At 42.3% G+C, this 18,390-nt stretch overlaps 3 protein-coding genes across 12 annotated transcripts; 2 read left to right on the top strand and 1 right to left on the bottom strand.

The window, feature by feature from the left end:
• The first annotated feature begins 394 nt into the window (after positions 1 to 394).
• Positions 395 to 5,157, top strand: LOC131131293 (uncharacterized). Of its 4 annotated transcripts, none has more exons than XM_078790024.1 (4): positions 395 to 675; positions 763 to 832; positions 1,199 to 2,198; positions 4,107 to 5,157. In XM_078790024.1, exon 4 carries the CDS (start codon positions 4,114 to 4,116, stop codon positions 4,729 to 4,731), a length of 618 nt encoding a protein of 205 aa, XP_078646150.1. In that variant the 5' UTR covers positions 395 to 675; positions 763 to 832; positions 1,199 to 2,198; positions 4,107 to 4,113; the 3' UTR covers positions 4,732 to 5,157. The 4 variants fall into 3 exon arrangements, with proteins under 4 accessions (XP_078646150.1, XP_078646156.1, XP_057931870.2 ...); XM_058075887.2 differs by having other exon boundaries at positions 763 to 856; XM_078790026.1 differs by having other exon boundaries at positions 763 to 856; positions 4,107 to 5,153.
• Positions 5,158 to 7,857: 2,700 nt separating this feature from the next.
• terb1 (telomere repeat binding bouquet formation protein 1) lies at positions 7,858 to 14,060 on the bottom strand. Of its 4 annotated transcripts, none has more exons than XM_078790011.1 (17): positions 13,446 to 14,060; positions 12,733 to 12,789; positions 12,317 to 12,427; positions 12,052 to 12,183; positions 11,698 to 11,829; positions 11,560 to 11,620; positions 11,362 to 11,480; positions 10,605 to 10,733; positions 10,381 to 10,533; positions 10,174 to 10,305; positions 9,811 to 9,936; positions 9,381 to 9,735; positions 9,190 to 9,260; positions 9,042 to 9,116; positions 8,694 to 8,960; positions 8,466 to 8,537; positions 7,858 to 8,340 (listed from the first exon to the last, which is right to left on the bottom strand). In XM_078790011.1, the coding sequence occupies exons 2-17, from the start codon at positions 12,752 to 12,754 to the stop codon at positions 8,213 to 8,215; spliced, it is 2,085 nt and encodes a 694-aa protein (XP_078646137.1). In that variant the 5' UTR covers positions 12,755 to 12,789; positions 13,446 to 14,060; the 3' UTR covers positions 7,858 to 8,212. The 4 variants fall into 4 exon arrangements, with proteins under 4 accessions (XP_078646137.1, XP_078646132.1, XP_078646141.1 ...); XM_078790006.1 differs by lacking the exon at positions 13,446 to 14,060 and adding an exon at positions 13,170 to 13,273; XM_078790015.1 differs by lacking the exons at positions 10,605 to 10,733; positions 13,446 to 14,060 and adding an exon at positions 13,170 to 13,273.
• pdp2 (putative pyruvate dehydrogenase phosphatase isoenzyme 2) lies at positions 13,400 to 17,951 on the top strand. 4 transcript variants are annotated; one of them, XM_058075882.2, is made up of 9 exons: positions 13,400 to 13,536; positions 13,830 to 13,952; positions 14,023 to 14,190; positions 14,380 to 14,499; positions 14,572 to 14,855; positions 15,841 to 15,946; positions 16,329 to 16,565; positions 16,630 to 16,929; positions 17,201 to 17,951. In XM_058075882.2, exons 2-9 carry the CDS (start codon positions 13,881 to 13,883, stop codon positions 17,456 to 17,458), a joined length of 1,545 nt encoding a protein of 514 aa, XP_057931865.2. In that variant the 5' UTR covers positions 13,400 to 13,536; positions 13,830 to 13,880; the 3' UTR covers positions 17,459 to 17,951. The 4 variants fall into 4 exon arrangements, with proteins under 4 accessions (XP_057931865.2, XP_057931866.2, XP_078646149.1 ...); XM_058075883.2 differs by lacking the exon at positions 13,400 to 13,536 and adding an exon at positions 13,557 to 13,720; XM_078790023.1 differs by lacking the exon at positions 13,400 to 13,536 and having other exon boundaries at positions 13,743 to 13,952; positions 14,572 to 14,744.
• Positions 17,952 to 18,390: the final 439 nt, after the last annotated feature.

Here is an 18,390-nt window from a genome sequence, read left to right as displayed (position 1 = left end):
TGTAAAATCGGAGGAAATTTATTTACATTAGAGTTAGGGAAGTGAGTGTCAAAAATGAGAGAAATATCCATATGGAAGCAAAGGCTTCTGTAAATATTGACAGGCAGCAGTGACAGAAGGCTATGTGCGTGTGTGCGTGTGTGTGTGTGTGTGAAAGATGTGACTTTGGCTGATCAGACTTTCGCAGTTCCTCAGTTTTAATTACACTACGCAGTGATTGCAACACCCAGATTAAACCCAGCCATGACAAACTTGGGTGAGTGGGAATGTGTCATCAAAAAAGGTCAGACTGTATTGTTGAATTTTTTCAAGCAGGTGATATTTTTGAAACAGGGATTTTGGAGAAGTGACGAATTGAACGTTAATTGTGATTGATGCCCCACAAATGCGACGTTTGTCCGCTGAGTGGCGCTAGACCAGCGACCAACACAACATTGGTCACGTGACTTGCAATGGTTTGCCCCGTCATGGCTGCCGACAGAAGCATAGCTTAACTCTTTTTGACACAAAACACCAACCGAAGCCCTATAAACAACACACTGAGCCACTGAGACAACCTAAAGAAACCAACATGTCGGAGCGACGCCGTACTTTGCCGTCGTGGATGTCAAAACATGACGAGGAGGTTAAGAAGAAGCAGCCCTTGAAGACCACCAGGAAGAAGAAAGCCACACGGTAGCTTGAAGTTACACAAGTCTGCACAAGTCTGCATTAATTTTAATTAAAACAAGCGCTAATTATTAATTTATTTTTTTTATCCAGGTTTGTTTTGTACTGTATGAACGAAAAAGAGATGGTGGAAGCTGCTGTCGCCTATCTGGGACACCAAAATGTGAGTCACCTGTCCGGCCAGCAGGTGGTGTAGTTTTTTCTTTTCTTGTATTGCTTTTGTTTCCGGAAGTTGTCGCGTTGTTTGTATTGAGCTGATACGCATACATACATTCTTATTGTACATAAATGAGCTGTGTCAAAAATTCTACACAAAGAAATGAGTAGCTCTTGGCACATGAATTTAACTATATATATATTGTATATATGTATGTATATATATATGTATGTATATATATATATATATATATGACTGTTTTGACTTTGCTAGTGTTTCTGCACCTGTCAGTATGAAGCATACACCACAACCTCACTAATAAAGAAATGTTATTAATTTTGTGAATGACACTTACCAGACCTTCTCATACAGATTGAAGACAAAATGGAGGATGCAGCCGGTAAGAAGCGTGGGAAAACGGCTTCCTCGTTGAAAAGGCGAGTGAAGCCAGTCACAGAGGCTATAGAGGACGCCTGTGAAGATGTGTCCTGTACGTCAGAGACAGACCCGGACATCACCAAGATGGAGACATTGCCTTACGCCACAAGCACACAGGAGCAGGAAGAACGTGAGGGTCAGATGTCGCCAGCAGCAGTCGGTTGTCTCTGGAAGGATGGACAGCAGAGGGAGAAGGAGGATTTGACTGATAGTAAAGACAAGGACGACGCCATGTGTCTTGTTCGAGAAATTTTTTTCTCTTGATAATGGACTCTGACAAACAGACACTGTAACTTGTATTGTTCTAAAAGTTGTCTGTTTATCTTTTTTCTGATTATGAATGATCCTGTTATTTACCCTCTATTGGAAATGTATTTTATCCACTGTTTACATGCAGCATACCCCACATAAATACACACAAAATGTGAAATTCAACGTTGAGGGCATCTCTCCACAAAAATGTCTGTTTTGGTGTGTTGTAGGTTTTGAACTGACTAGCTTATAGCCTTAACTGTATCATATTATTTTATTGGTAGTTTGCAGTGATTAAACCTGCACTTTAAGTAAAATAAGCCAAACAATAGTGTCATCCCAGTATGATACAAATCAGAGCGAGGTGAAGCGAGGTGTATGCAAAGACCGAACTTTCATGAACTCAGCACTCGTCATCAAACGATATCAGTCAGCTGATCGGCATTTACTTCTGGTGAATGAACTTCAGTAACAGTTTTAATCAAAATGAAAACTAATATTTACACGAACACCTTCTGACTTGGGTAAATAGAAGATTCAACAAGACTTAAGTGCTTGGGAGCGCGCATTAGGAAGAGGGAGGCCCGCCCCTGAGGAGGGTGCGCTTTTTGTTTTTGGACGCACACGCGCGACAGAGGGAGTCCGTGTCTTCACCATCGTCGGGCTGCAAGCGTCCTTCAAGGTGGGTCACACACGTGGGAGACTGATGTATCTTTACGTAACATAACGTCATATCACCACGTTGTAATGCAGAATTAATTTCTTAGTTGAAAGAGAGGTCTGGGCTGTGCCACTTCACTGTGTTTGTTTTTCAACTCATGAATGCGTTTGGATTGTCTTTGAATATTTTTAGTGTTGTGGTGATATGTTGTGTTGAGCTGCATGACACCAATGTGGTATTGTTGGTTCTGTAGTTTGGATTGTAAGAAATATATACCTTAAAGGGGGACCTATTATGCTTGTTTTTCGGCCTTTTGTATTGAGTTGTGGACTCCTATAGAGCAACTACACACAATAACCTGCACATAAAACTTTCTAGATGTAACAGAATCTGCACCTATTCCAGCTGTGTTTCCTCGGTTTTCCAAAACAATTTGTTTAAAATTATTCCACCCATGGCCCACTTCCAAGTGAAAATTCATTTCTGTGCCATCTTCACATTTTTTATTTTTGGATAACTCCTCAATTGCATCTGTCAGTGCCCCAACGCATGCAGATCTTGAGGGACTGTCTTGGTTGACACTTCTCTTCAACATTGTGTGGAAGTGGAGAACAGTATCCCCTTTTCAAGAGCGGTGACTGAAAGTTGTGTTCCAAATGAAGGGGATCACACTCCTCAGTCTCCCTGGGAAAGTCTATTCCAGAGTCCTGGAGACAAGGGTTAGTCAAATTCTGGCTATATATTTCCGCCCTGGTCGAGGAATACTGGACCAGTTCTGTACTACTGGAGGGTAGGGAGGGTAGAGCAAGAGACTGGTTTGCATTGCCAGCAGTAAGTGGAGCACATTCCTGGTAAACGTTGGTCTCTGCCAAAACTGTCCTTCATTACGATTCTGTTCATCTGTTTTATGGACAGAATTTCTAGGCACAGCCAAGCTGTCGAGGGGCCGGGTTTGAGGGCCTTAAAATTTCATCTCTTCTATTTGCAGACAATGTGGTCCTGATGGCCTCATCAGGCTGTGACCTTCTGCATTTACTGAGGTGGTTTGCATGCGAGTGTGAAGCTTCCAAGATGAGACTTTGTCCAAATCTGTGGCCATGGTTCTCAGTCGGTTGCACACTCCGAGTTGGGTGTGAAGTCTTGCCCAAGGTGAAGGGGTTCAGTTATCTGGGGGTCTTGTTCATGAGTAAAAGAAGATTGGAATGCAAGGTCAACAGGCAGATTGGCACAGCATCTACAGTAATGCAGTCCCTGTCCCTGGATTATGTCTCACAGCTGGCCTGGGAGGACTATAGTGTCCTTCTGGTGGAACTGCAAGAGATGGCCGGGGACTGGGAAGTCTGTCCTTCCCTACTGAGACTGCTGTTCCTCTGGCATGAACTGGATGGATGGAATTAAATCCAAATTGTTGCTGACATCTTACCATGATGTTTAATGTTGGGCAGAAGGCAGTAGGAAATTTCACTTAAACGTCAAATGTGAGCATTACTGAAAACCGTAATTTATTTTTTTGGATGAGCTTTCTTTGTGAGGCTAGTAAAAAGTACAGTACAGTTGGCGAGGCACTAATCACTTACATAGGCAACATACACGACTAAGAACAGTACACTAAACGCTTGTAATTATCTAATATGATTAACATGAACACAAGGACGAATTTTATCCAAGGGGAGACTCAGGGCAGCAACAAAACGGAGCGCTACAGCAAAATGGAAACTGTAGAGTATAATACTGCCCAGTCGAGACCTATGACACTGTCAAAACCAATAGTAGCTGGCTTTGACTATATAAAAATGTCAATAGTGAGTATGTACAGCGCAGGGGGAATGCGGCATAGGTTGTTCTTTTAGTTTGTAAGGTGGACTGGATTCAACTTTGATCATTTTTTGGTCTGAAGATGTCAAAAACCACCCTTTTTTCTCTCCACAGATTCATCATGGGAAACAAGTTTATCCGGAAGCGAGAGTCTCCAGTCGGCAGTGTTGGTCCAGTCCAGAAGCCAGCGGAGGACCAAAAGACGACACAAATGGGAGCTTCTGATGTGACGCCAGCTCAGGAGACGATGCCAGCAGAGAAACTGGATGTGGTGGTTGGGAAGGAAGTAGCAGAGGAGCCATGTCTGCCTGATGAAAAGTGTGTGTCCAAGCTGGAAGCAACCCCAGAACCGTATCCTGAACCCAATCCAGAGGCGTGTGTTGTTGATCCGACACCAGTCACAGAGGGAAAGAATGATCTATCATCAGTGTGTTCATGCCCTTCCATTGAGCTGAACACCCCGGATGGCACTCCCAATCCATACCAAACTCCCACAGAGGTCCTAGTGAACAACGGATCTCAAGACGATGCAGCAGGTACTTTGGAACCGGAAAACCCTGAAGAGGAACCAGAGCCAGCTGTCGATCCAGTCGAGGTTGTGGGTGCAGGGGATATGAAGCAACAAGAAGAAAGCATCAGTGAATCCCTGAAGAAGTTGTCTCTGAACGCAGGAGCCGAGCTAGACCTCATTGATGACACTCCCATAGACACAAGCAGCAACACCATTCCGGTTATGTGAACCCCTTTGTTTGTTTCTTTCCTCTTTTTCCTGATTTCGGAGTTGCCACAGCTGAAGATCTGCATACTGATTTTTGCCTTATTGGCCTTAATCCTCAAGGACACTAATATTGTTTTTGGTTTTATGTCACTACAAAGGTAAATCACTTCAACTATGCTGGTATTGGGGAGTGCAAAGGGCAATTCAAGATTCAAGATGGGCAATGTAACCAAGTCACCATATTTTCCATAAAGACACTGTAAGGTCTTGTGGATTTCCAATCGAAATAAAAGTATTATTCACTCTATGTGCTTTTGTGGCAAAAAATGTCCATGATGAGAGGAAAGTGCGTGTGGATGACTTCAATGTGCATGGCTGAGCGTGAAGATTGCACATGTGGAAATGAAATTCCAGCGCAAATCATGTAAGAGGCAGTGCCTTCTCACAGTCACAGGGGATGGGGGGGGAAGGGGGAGGGAGGCACATTCTTTCCAGCGGAAGTAGGGTTTTTGGGGGGCCTGTGGGTCAAAAGTCCTCAAGTTTGATTGTCTTGGCCCATGAGAAACCCACTGCCTCACAGACCAGTTTAACAAATTAGTCACTGGCTGCGTATGAGCAGCTACCACCATCTCAGACTAAGCTTGACGGGAATGAAAAAGTCCCCTTCAGTCGTGCAACCAAAGTGTATAGCTTGCGTCACTTTTTTGTTCCACTTTTCCACCCAAGAAAACACGCACCTATATCCCCAGTTACACCCACAGCTAATTGCAACGTCATCCAGTCTCTTCAGACTGGGAGAGACTCATTTCATCAATCAAAAATTCAAAATTGCAATGTGTTCTTAGGAGATGCTCGCCAAGAACTCACAAGCAGGATGAGTAATGTTTCCAAGTTGTGATTTCTGCCATTGCACAGTTCCACAAACACAACGTCTGGACTTGTGCCCTTAATGTCTTGTTGATTTCCTGCTTCTTGTCTGTGGCCAGAGAGAAAACAGCATGCTTGCATTTAACATTTTTGCATACACAAATGTAAATGCTAAACTATTATTAAACATTAATAAACAGTATACCTTCAATGGATGAAGCTTCAGCCATTATTGTACTGTATTTTATAGTCATTTTCTGTGGCTTGTAAATCTGTACTGCAATAAGAACTATACTATACCATTAAGTACACCAAAGTTTCGTAAGCATGATAACCCGCACAGAAGGCTTTCTAGATCTTCCAGAATCTGCACCTATTCCAGCTGTATTTCTTTGGATTTCGTGCTCCCCCCCCAAACTGTCTGTTTTAATTTATTCCAACCACAGCCCGTCTCCAGGAACGCCCACTCCACTACGGTTGGTCGCACTCCCAAGTGCTCAGGAGGACTTCCGGTGTTGTGCCGATAGCTAATAAACGGTGTAGGAGTTGATAATAAACGGCAATTCATCTTTTTAAAATATCCACTTTTAACATACAACCATGTGTGTTGTGTTGGACATTGAATCTGATCCCGAAGTAGAGACTGGACAGTCCAAAGTTTCTCAAGGAAAGAGGTTACTTCAAGAGTAGTTTTAGCATTTTAGCTTTAGGCTTTCTACAGCATCGGTAACGTGTCTTGTGGTCATTACATGCTTTTTTTGCGGGACTACCAGTGTTTAAAAAAACTCTGGTAGACCCACTGATTGTGGTGGGAAAGAGTTTGGGGGAGGGCAGAGAGCTTATCTGGCTTACAGCTACACCCATATAAGGAAGTCTGCTCCTCTGTGACATCACAAAGAGGCAGTTTTACCATGCCTTCTGAAACCGAGCATTTCGAGCCATTCCAAAATTGTTTCAGGGCTCACTTCCAAATGAGCAAAACTTGTGATCTGAAACTTTGGCAACTACATTTTAAGCTCAGAAAAGTGTAAAAAAACCACAATAGGTTCTTTACAGTATTCAAACACAGAACTGTGACGACTTACTGAAAGTTTACTATCAGACCTACCCAAAATGTGGTACTGTTGGTCCTCACAAAAAGTCCAAGGTTTCTGGGAAAGATATCAACAGTTACTTCATGTAGTCCCCAATATTAAAGCGGTATCACATGAATACCTCAAATATGGGTGTTAACACATTTAAACAATGAGGACCCAAAGCTCAGTTTTATTATTGAAAACAAACACTCAACAGTGACTGCCCAATTAAAAAGTGCAGCAGAACAAGTTTTTACACTGTAACTCACAACCAAATACTATAACAGCACAATTATAGAACTGAAGGCCTTGTAGTTAAACAGTGAATATTAAGACTGAGAAAAAGGATAGAATGAGATTGTTGGCCCTGGACTGTACACCACCAGCAGCATCCTGTGGCTTTACTTGTCTAAAGGCAGAAAAAACAAGGGAATTAGCTGCACATCTATGAATGCGGTCATCAAAATAATTTGTAGCTGTAAGTATCTTTGTAGGTTATCTGTGATACCATACGGTGTTCAAAGACATGCAGACATTTAACAGTCGGTACAGCATGCAAACAAACATTCAACAAAACTGGTTCTAAATATAAAAGCATTTTTGTAAAATAGGCTTGAGTTTCGCAATCCTGCTTAACTGTTGTTGGGAGAAGAGGAAGGTTTTCACAAAACAGGAGGTGGGCAAATTGGAACTTGTTGGATGAGTGATACTGAAATCACTTTTGAGACTTTTTGTGCCCACTGGATGAGCTGCTACATGGCCTTCATGATCTAATCAAGGGCAAACTGTTCTCAATTTCCTCCCCGGCCTCTTTGTAGGGTAGAAAGAACGCAACTGTCTTGCATATAATGTCTTGCATATCATTTGGCTACACAAAGAGTGGAAAAATATACACAGCGCAAGTAAATGTAGAGTATAACATCAAGTGTGGGAATAATCTGCAAAGTATTTGAAAATACAAATAACATTTAATCTCAGAAGAACCCAGTAAGCATGCTGTGGCACCATTTGAATCAGCAAATCTGGCACAGAATGTGGAGTTAAAGTAAATAATGACACATATGGTATAGCAGTAGGCACAACTGCGGTGCCCCCGAGTACCAGGTAGCCCCCCCCACAATGGCTCTCACAAGAAAAAAAACACAAATTGGTACAATTGCTACAATTGGTAAAGGGCTGCAGTGATAGTTTACTTTCTGAGCTGTACCACAGTGATCGTTGGGTTCTTCTGTACCTCTCTCACCAATGCTCTTCTCCCATGATTGCTCAGTTTGGCTAGACAGCCAGGTTTAGGAATAGTTCTGGTTGTCCTGAACGTGTAACAGTAAAGTCTTTCATACAACTGTGCAGCTCTGAACCAGCACTGGCCTGTATTGTGACAACACTGGCTGGAGTTCAAACATTCTTTCTTGCTGTTTGGTTTTTACTTTGTCTGCTCCCAGCAAACACACACACACATTAATCTATCCAATGGGAATATACACATACTGTACACCAAGGAGCTTCTCATGTGAACCAAGCTTAGATTGGGGAGTGGTACATTAAATAATAAAGGCTCCTTATGTTGTGCAATATGTTTGTACTATTTGGTTGGCGAGTGCGCACTGGATACACGGTGACATTAATAAGGCTGCTAAATACGTACCCATCTTGCTCAAGTTTCTTCTTATTGGCGTCAATGTAATCCCTATAAGGGTAACATTCAGGACCCACAAATTAAATATTTGCAGAATAACAGACAATCTTAGTGAGTAATGGTTTCAACACTACACATTGTGGTAATCAATCACTCACTTTCTGTGTAATTCTTACCGTTATACCTCTTCCAGCCGTATCTTGGCAGCGAGTACTTGGCTCCTCTGTAGGTGGGAGTCAGGCTGATATCTTGTTAAAAGGGGAGAAAGCAGAAATAAAATTAGACAGGAATGTGCATTTCTAGGGACAAAGTGAATGTGTGGGGCATGGATGGAAGAATACATGATGCATTTTGGTCCAGATGTGGATACATGAACAAGGAATAATGCATGAATGATGATTTACTTTCAAGAAAGTTCAAACAAGAAATCTTCCCTGGCCCCTGGTTTGCACGGCTCTCCAGTGTTACTGGCTCTCTCTCAGGTTTTGAGTCAGTCGGATCCACTATGTCGTTTTTGTTGTTCTGTCTCCCAGACAGAGAACTGTGGTGATTGGCCCTGAAGCGCTCTGTGGCCTTGAGGAGAGCTCTGTGCATGTCACAGTTCTGATGGCAGGACAACAGGAGGGACGCAAAAGTACGACTGGTTACTCTCTCAAAAGGCAGCACACAACCTGCCAGTGAAGAGAGAAACATTGAATTACCTTTGAAAAATATGCTCTTTTATTAACAAACACACATATACGTTTTCTTACCTGCGCATCTTTCGTTACAGCGGGTCTGTTCTTCCTCTGGGAGTTCCTTCCCAAGCCTGTCGCTGTCCTGCAACTCTTGAGATTCCAAACATGTCATTTTAAAAAAACTCAGCAAATCTTAATATTATGTATAATGCAAATGTCTTACTTTCTCCATCACTGCATTTAACTGTTCCTGCTACATTTTGTTCTAGGGACGCTGCATGTTTCAATGGATGACTAAAACATAAAAAAATAACATAAATGTCATTTCCCAACGGTGTAAATCAAAACTGAGTGGAACTACTTTTGTAACAGATTAGATTAGATTGGTGAAGTTAATGAAGAGTCTTGCCCAACCTGTTTTCTGCATCTCTGTCTCCCTCCTGTGGCCGTCCACGGGAAGGCATGAGGGATCCAGTGCCCTTGCACACTGAGCACTGAACTTCCACTTTGCTTGTTTCAGCCTTTTCTTTTGTAGTTCTTACACAGAAACTCACACTCTTCATTTTAATGCCTTCTTCCTCCTTCATAGCATTCATGCCATTCAGCATTTTTAAAACACCAAAAGTGGGAGGAAATGGTGTAAAATGGTCTGCATGCTGCAATCGTGTGGCTGGAGGGGGAGAAAGATGGTCCAACTCTTCTTCTGTGACAACTTGCTCATCTTTTTGTTGTTGTTGCACTGTCCCACCAGGCATTCCCAAGGACATGACTACATGGATGGACAAACAGATTTCACTTGTCAACAATTAATTAATTTAATACCAATATGACAATTACGACTTACTGGCCTGTTTGCAGGTCTGCAATATGAACGTTGCAGCCTTCCTGACCTCCTCACTGGTGTTTTCTGCAAGAAGAGTGATGATGAGAGGCAGGCCTCCGCACTGCACCAACTGAGACTGGTGCTCCTCTGTGAACAAGCAAAGAACACAAGTCCATTTGCAGCGCTCTGTCACAAGCAGAAAACGACCAATCTTGTTTAGGTTTTGAAAACAAACCCACCCTTACATACGCCATGGAAACTGTAATATGTATATGTAATGCTGGATTCAGTACTGATACAGCAAATACATTGCTGGAGAAGCATTATTAGCTGTGTTCTTTTGCATGACTAAAATACGTAATGCAGATGTTCAGATCTTCCTACCAGAAGCCTCGGTGCAGTGACCCAGCATGACGAGTACCGTGAGCCTGTCTTCGCAGTCCAAGTTTGGGACAGCCAGCAGGGTGAAGAGATGACATACTACACCATACTGGGCCAAACCTGAAGCCAGGGTTGCTGCAAGAAATAGTGGAGTGTCAGACAGCTTTCAGGGGAAATGTAAGTGAATGTACAAGGGAATTAAATACTCACAGTTATCAGCAACACAAGCCGAGAGGGTCTTGGCTATCGTTACTGAAAGGTGAAAAGACGAAGTGCTTGTTTCGGATTCAGAGGTCAGTTGGATCAGTGCGTAAATGAGAGTTTCCAACACCCCAGAAGTGGCAAAATGTTCCTGAACATATGCTACAAACACAAAGGACATACTGGAAAGTAAATACAATTCTAGATCCTGTTAAATGACATCTTCTATTTACCATTGTTAGCAACTGTCATTGCAATGAAGGAGCAAAGGTGGTGAAAGACCTCAGCGCAGGGCAAAGAGATCAGATGAAGCCACTTTTTTATGTCGGGAAAGGACGACACGCAGATACCCTGGGCTAGGTCTGAAATTTGTGAACAGTTAGAAGCTGTTAGTTCACATCAACAAAAAGTGATAACATTTTTCAGTCAAGCAGAATGACAATAGCCTATGCCTGTTTATGCATGTCCTGCAAACAAAAGTCACAACAAATTATAGTGTTGTTTTATACAATGAAACACGGAACTACATATCCGGAAGTCCTCGGAAGCGTTTGGGAATGTGACCAATCACGGCACACTGGGCAGAATCTGGAAGAGCTAGAAAGCAACACAATAAAAAGCACAGAAAATCAGCATAATAGGTCCCCTTTAATAATTGCTGTTTTGTTAAGCTGGTGTATGCAATACTTTGTAGGTAATGCAGTGTGAAGCAAGTCGAGTACTCCATGTGTCCCGACGCCCGTGAGTAAAAATTTGGACAGTGACAGCTGGACCTAAACAGTGATGCTAATTCTCACATAATCTGAATGAGTTCTTTTTTACAAATTCAGTTCAACATTCTTAGAAAAATGAAATTATTATTTTGAACTCGTTTAATAGAGTGACGTAAAAACTACTCACATTGTTTACAAAGGAAACTATGTCATGAAACTACTATGTCATAGTAAGTTTGATGGTGTTTGAGGTTCCGCTGTATTTTGCTAGCATTACCATTCTGAGGGTTGTTGACACATCCACCGAGGGCACTTGACACTGACACCCATAAACGCAGGTTGTGTGCAGTGTTGACGTCTCTTGGAGAGTCTTGGTTTGAGACAGGGAACGTGGAGCTGCAGAGATATAAACTAAAAGACTTACTTATCTGCAAAACACTGTGGTACTAATGGTTCTTTGTGCAGATGCAAATACCTGAAGAGGTCCAGTAGAATTTCTATACATCCAGTGGTTTGGGCTAAAGTCTGTCCTGCTTCTACAAAGAACACACTGTCATTTATGAGGCTGCAAATGACTTGACAATGAATAGTGAGCGAGCTGCCTTGCTCTTACTGTTGCTGGCTACCAACACTGACAAAAGATAGATAGATACACTCTTTTGTTTCAGTGAGGTGTTTTCTTCCATCATGTATCCGCCAAGGTCCATGAACGTCTCTTTTCGACACAGAAAGTTCTTGCAGTACACTTCCAGACGAAGACAAGACAATAAATAGATAACATTTTGGAAGACCCACTGGTTGTGGGAAAAGTCAAGTAAAAACAAACAAAACAGGAAACTGTTTATGAAAATTATTATTATTAAAAGAGAGGACATTGGAAATAAACAACAGCATTGGAAATTATTTAACTGTTTGGTGATATAAAATACTTCCACAAATGTGAAAACAGTAAACATGTAGTACGCACCATTGGCTTCTGCTAGTGTGCCCAGTGTAAAAAGCGCCATCACCCTCACATCTGAATGAATTATACCGGATTTGGAGAGGCTGTACAAAAATGCCACACCTCCAATTTCTCTCAGCAGGTCCACATTGTCCTCTGAAATCATAGAAATGTTAAATATAAGAGAATCCATCCATTTAAAAGCAATGGACTGTGTGGTTGATGGGGGGGATGCTCGAGGATGCATATTTGTACTACTGTATACCTGCCAATTATGCTTCATTCTCACCTCTCTTCTCACATATGGAGTTAATGGTGATAAGCGCTTGCTTCTGCAAATCAGGACAATTCATCTGGAACTTGACACACTCCAGTAGTAAGCTGAGATCTGTTTTTGTGGCTGAAATTGAAAAGCATGAAATCGAGGAGTTGTACCTTCAAGACAAACCAGGCATTTGCCTTGGGCCCCAAGTTTAGGGGACCCCTGAAGGACCGGGTATACAAATGATTTGTACAATGATACAATGATTTGTATACAAAGTATACCAATCAAATGTCCCAGAAATTGTGTGCAAAAAATGTTTTTATTCGGTGTGCACGGATGGGGTGGAGGGCCCCATGAATTTCTTGCTTTCAGCCCCCCCCAAAGTACCCTTGCCCCGCCAATACAGATAAGCAGCTGCTTATTGTTCACATTTTACTCACCATTGCGGTTGTTGGTGTCCATTTCTTCCAGTAGTTTGAACTCCCACAGACAAGGCACTGTCATTATTGACAAAAGTTAATTCAAGTCAATGAAGCACTGCTAGGACGACAGCTAAAGCAAAGCCAGTTAAATGGACATGACAAGTGTATAAGTACCAGTTATTGACATAATGATATAATTATCCACGGTATAAATACGGTATAAATAGCCACAAATTGCTATTTAAATAAAAAAAAACAATTAAAGTATGACAATCAATACTATAACTGCCAAACATCTACAATGCTAAAGTCACTATAGCATAGCTAGCTAACCTGGAGGGCACGCAATAAACTGGGGAAGATGTTTACTTTAAAACAGTCCAAACGTTAAACTTGACTTCATTATCACTGTTTCTGTTAAACTAGAAGGCCAAGTTCTAAATGTAATTATTAACCTTGCACTGGAGTGTAGTTACGCCACCGCCAGAGGAAAAAACCTTTGTGGTCATTTGATTTCATTCACTGACAAACAGTGCACTAGTAAATAAAGGCCATCCTTTTTTCGGGGGTGTTTGACTTTTTTTTACATTGACAAGTTAACTCTTATTACTTTTTTTTTAATATCCACTCATTGATTAAAGCAAATATTGTTCTGGTATCCATTACTCCGACGAAGTAATTGAAAAACAAAGATCGTGTATTCCAACATGCCAGGAAATGCAACGACCTACCTCCTGATTAGCTTCGTCACCGCTGACGCCGCGTGAAACGTCATTGACATGAGCCCCTCTTTGATTTTAGCCCATTCAATACTTTATTAAGGTTGAGTAATAACTTGTCTTATAGTTGTCTTTTTAATCAGGTACACATTACGCGATTGCCATAATAGCGCCGTGTACTGTTATTACGCTCTTGTTGTGTTTACAATTAACACATTTCACGGTTACATCGGGGCTAGCCAGCTAGCATCCTGACGTTAGCTCGTACGAGATAGCGGCTTGCCAATGTAAACATCATTTAACCTTTCCTCTATTTACGTAAACTTGCTTAAATAAACATTGCGCTGGTAACCTAGTCTCCTCATTTATGCCATTGTTTGGATTCTCTGTCCACAGGTGTACAAGTGGATAGATTAGTTAAAAAAATAGTTAGACGTTATTATAGAAATGTGGAGGCGTTTGTACGCCAGCATCCTTCAACGAGCGTCCAAAGGCACCGACTTCTTCAATGCACCACAGGTTCTTGTTTTGTCTTTTTGGCTTCATTTAAGTAGAATAGTAAAGAAAGTTGTATATTTGTGTTTCTCAGTGTTCCCTCCTTGAAGTATTCCATCCTTCGCCTCACCTGCAACCTGGACAGCAGCTTCACACACACACGTTGGGAATCCAACCTGGACGCTGTCTCTCAACACATCAGGATTTTGACTTTCAACTCAGCAGAATTCAGATTAACAGCATTCTGCGATCAAATGAGCAGGTAATACACTGTGTCCCACTGGTAATGTACTCTGTCAAAATACTACAGTATAATACAATTGATAAAGGTAAAACCACAGTTTATATTTACAAATATGTTTGCAGTTTAGAGCATTGATGCAAATGTACACTCAGAGCGCATAATTGGATTATCCAGTGCATCTACTACTACATGTATCATCTGTTGCAGAGTGTAAGTATACCTGAATTTGATGGAAGGGGCGTAAAGCTGGTGAAAAAGTTTGAGAGCAACCACTTAGCTGCCAACACCCCTAATGAGGATCGACACAGCGCAGCCATCTGTTTGCAGGTATTTATGCATTTCATCCATGGCAAATGCCATCTTCCTGTTGTTTTCTCAGTGTAAATCTTCTCTTCCCAGGCAAAAGGCATGCTCTTTGGCGTGTTTGACGGCCACGGTGGCTGGGCGTGTGCACAGGCTGTCAGCGAGCGCTTGCTGTACTACATCACCATCGCCATGATGCCCAAGAGCAGCCTGGAGGAGCTGGAGGTGTGCATGGAGCATGGCAGGCCCGTTCCACCCATACTGCAGTGGTATAAACATCATGCAGATTTTAACTACCGGGACTCTGCGTCACTCTACATTGATCACCTCAGAGTATTCTGGCAGGAGTTGCTAAACGAGGAACACGGGGAAGGCATGTGGTATGTGGTCAGCATCTCTTTAATACGGGCATTTATGTGGTGGTTACCCACCCCGTTCCAACAGATATTATGAAATTTGTGGCAATTGGCACCCACTTTGCAATGCCATCACCTCATGATATACTGCCTTTTCAGTTATGTTTGTGAACTTTGTGATATACAGTGAAGTCTCGTTATATCGATATTCTCGGGAGTCGGAAAAAATATCGATATAACTGAACTATCGATATATCCGATCCTGCGCCGAACTGCATTAAAAGTGGGCAATAATGCCCTCGACATTGTTCTATACACACGAGAGAAACCACGAACGCCAGCATGTACATATGAAAAAACAGTGATTATTGCAGGCGATAAAAAGATATCTGAATACAACACAATTAAATACATGTATTTGTACGCTTGTGTCTTCGTTGGAATAGGTGTGTATGCTATGTCAGTTGGTTCTTCATCCTCATCATCCTTGTCATGAAAACACCAAGTCTATTCACTGAATCTTCCCTCTAAATTATACAAATATTTACCTCTTTACTTCAAAAGATTGTTTAATACTTACCTCATATTAATTATCTGTAATCCTCTAATTACCGTCTGTCGGTGGAAAAGCCGAAACGGTGTTAGTCGAAAATCAAACAATACGCCGTTTACAGATTTCGCTAATGGTGGTATTGAAATCCCTAAGCAAATATTGATTCAGCTTTAAGCTGCTTTTGTATCGATATAAGCAGACCAAATTGGCTGGCAGGAGATGAAAAGGGCATCGTAGTAACCGGAGTATAGTAATAACCGGGTACCGTACTAACCGGAACTAATTATATCATAAAAGACTAGAAATTTGCCGGGAAATAAAAATAGTATCGTAATAAGCAGTACTATCGATATCGATATAACGAGACTTTACTGTACCTCTTATAGATTGTCAATTTGTCCCAACTGAAGTCTCTAGTGAGTGTACTGTATAGTGCAATGTTTTTTTTCCCCACAGCCCTTCAGATGCCATGCATTACGCCTTCAGACGTCTTGATGCTGACATCTCCTTAGAGGCTCAGGTTCCTTTGTCCTGTGACCTGATGAGAAGCACGGCCATACAGGTAATCATAATAATGTCTATATTTTTGTCCAGTGACCAGCTGGACCACAATAACGACTGTCTCAACTCATTTTAAGTGGATAGTAAATCTATACTATTACAAAAGCTCCACACTGACTACTCAGGGTCTCACATTAAGATGTGAAAGATATTTTTTTCGGTGGGTGGTGAGTGTAACGCAGAACAAAGTAAATGAGCGGATTGTCATATTTTTTTTCCATTGCATTTTTTTAAAAAATGTGATGTTAAAATCATCTTGCCTCGTCGACTCTTGTGTCGTCTTGTAACACCCGTGCTAACTAATCTAAAGTTTCATGTCTGAATTTTGTTCCTTGAGGAGAAAAACTGATCGCTTGTTGAAATGTGTGATTTTTTGTCTCCAGGTTGCGTTTGCCGGCTCCACAGCTTGTGTGGCTCACATTGGGCCGGATGGGATCCACGTGGCGAATGCCGGTGACTGCAGAGCTGTTTTAGGTGTTCAGGAGGCTGACGGTTCGTGGAGTGCCATGCCCCTTTCTCAAGACCACAACTTCCAGAACCGGGCTGAAGTAGAGCGGATCAGGGGCCAACACCCCTCCTCAGAGAGGGACACCGTAATCACAGATGAGAGACTTCTTGGAGTGAGTGGACGTCCGAGCAGTGTGATGTATACAGCATGTCAAGATTGTTGTTTTGTGTCTTCAGGTTTTGATGCCCTTGCGTGCATTTGGTGATGTGAGGTTCAAGTGGAGCCACGAGTTGCAACAGAGCATCTTAGATGGCCTGGAATCCAGAGTGGACCTGGAATCACTCAACTTGTACCACTACACTCTGCCCAATTATTTAACACCACCCTATCTTGATGCGGTCCCGGAGGTCACGTATCACAAAGTGAGACCACAGGACCGTTTCCTTATCCTCGGGACGGATGGCCTGTGGGATGAACTGGGGAATGAGGAGGCTGTGAGGCTAATTGGCGAGCACCTGAGCGGCATTCATGTACAGGTGGGGTTCCAGCATGTCAACAAATCAGCAAAAAGACAATCCAACAGCTAAAAACGCCCAATAATAAGATGACGTTTTCGTGATACAATGTCATTGACACACTAACTGTGTCAATATGGGGAACCACAAGTTTGGCCTTGGATGAATTGCTGGTTGCTTTCATATATTACAATCCATTATTCCTCTGTTGCTTCATAACAGCAAGCACAGAACCTATCCTCATTGAGATGAATGTTCAAATCCAACATGTCCTCACTTCTTTTCACCCCAGGCGCCGGTCTCTCAGTCGGAGCGGCAGCTGAAACTCGGTCAGATGCACAAACTCCTGCTCAAACGTCAGGCCCGCGCCTCACCCGCCACAGACTCCAATGCCGCCACACACCTCATCAGACATGCGCTGGGCACAGGCGAGTACGGCGAACTGTGCCAAGAGAGGTTGGCGTCCATGCTCGCCCTACCAGAGGACCTGGCCCGCATGTACCGTGATGATATCACAGCCACTGTGGTGTACCTGAATCATCACAGCTAGCAAAATCTACCTACTTATATATATATATATATTTAAGTATACATGTCAGTATTTCTCTGTTTACAAGCTTGTATTTTTAAGTTTACACATGCCTACTCCTTATAGTAGCGTGTGTCAGGTCAAATACAGATAAAGTGGTCAGATTGTATAAACTCTCAAAAAGCACATTCCTGTCTATTTAGAGCACTTTACCCCGATGTCTAAGGTGGTTCTAGAATAACGCACACATTGTTTTGTTCTTACTTACATCTACAGTTGGCCGTATAGTCTTTGCTGTTGACAATCCCTGTTTCTGAATTTAAACGTGTTTCTGTGTCATGGTACAATTTTTAAAAGAACTACATGAAGGGAAAAATTATAAATACAGTATATATAATAATTTGAGATGTGCTTGTTCACAGTTGGTTTCTGTTGAATAAAAGCACACATTTGCTAAATAAACTGAGTCGCTCTGCTCCTGATGTGTTTTGTCAAATAAAAGAATATTGAATGTACAGTAGATCCCCGCCTATTCCCCGCATTCCCACTAATTTTCTCTGCTTTATACACGCATCCATTCATTTTCTACCGCTTCGCTTCACGAGGGTCGCAGGCGTTCTGGAGCCCATCCCAGCTGTTTTCGGGCAAGAGACGGGGTACACCCTGGACTGGTCGCCATGCAGCCAATCACAGGGCACATATAGACAAACAACCATTCACACTCACATTCATACCTATGGACAATTTGGAGTCACCAATTAACCTAGCATGTTTTTGGAATTTGGGAGGAAACCGGAGTCTCCGGGGAAAACCCACGCACGCACGGGGAGAACATGCAAACTCCACACAGAGATGGCTGAGGGCGGAATCGAACTCAGTCGCCTAGCTGTGTGGCTAACCACTCGCTCCCATGCAGCCCCTCTCTGCTTTAATTTGTATATATGTGCAATTTT

Source organism: Doryrhamphus excisus, linkage group LG1, assembly GCF_037039965.1.
Source record: "Doryrhamphus excisus strain RoL-2023G ecotype Guam linkage group LG1, RoL_Dexc_Guam_v1.1, whole genome shotgun sequence".
In the NCBI taxonomy this organism is placed as follows: Eukaryota; Metazoa; Chordata; class Actinopteri; order Syngnathiformes; family Syngnathidae; genus Doryrhamphus; species Doryrhamphus excisus.
The sequence above is the reverse complement of the archived record's forward strand: the minus strand, read 5'-3'. Positions and strand labels throughout refer to the sequence as shown.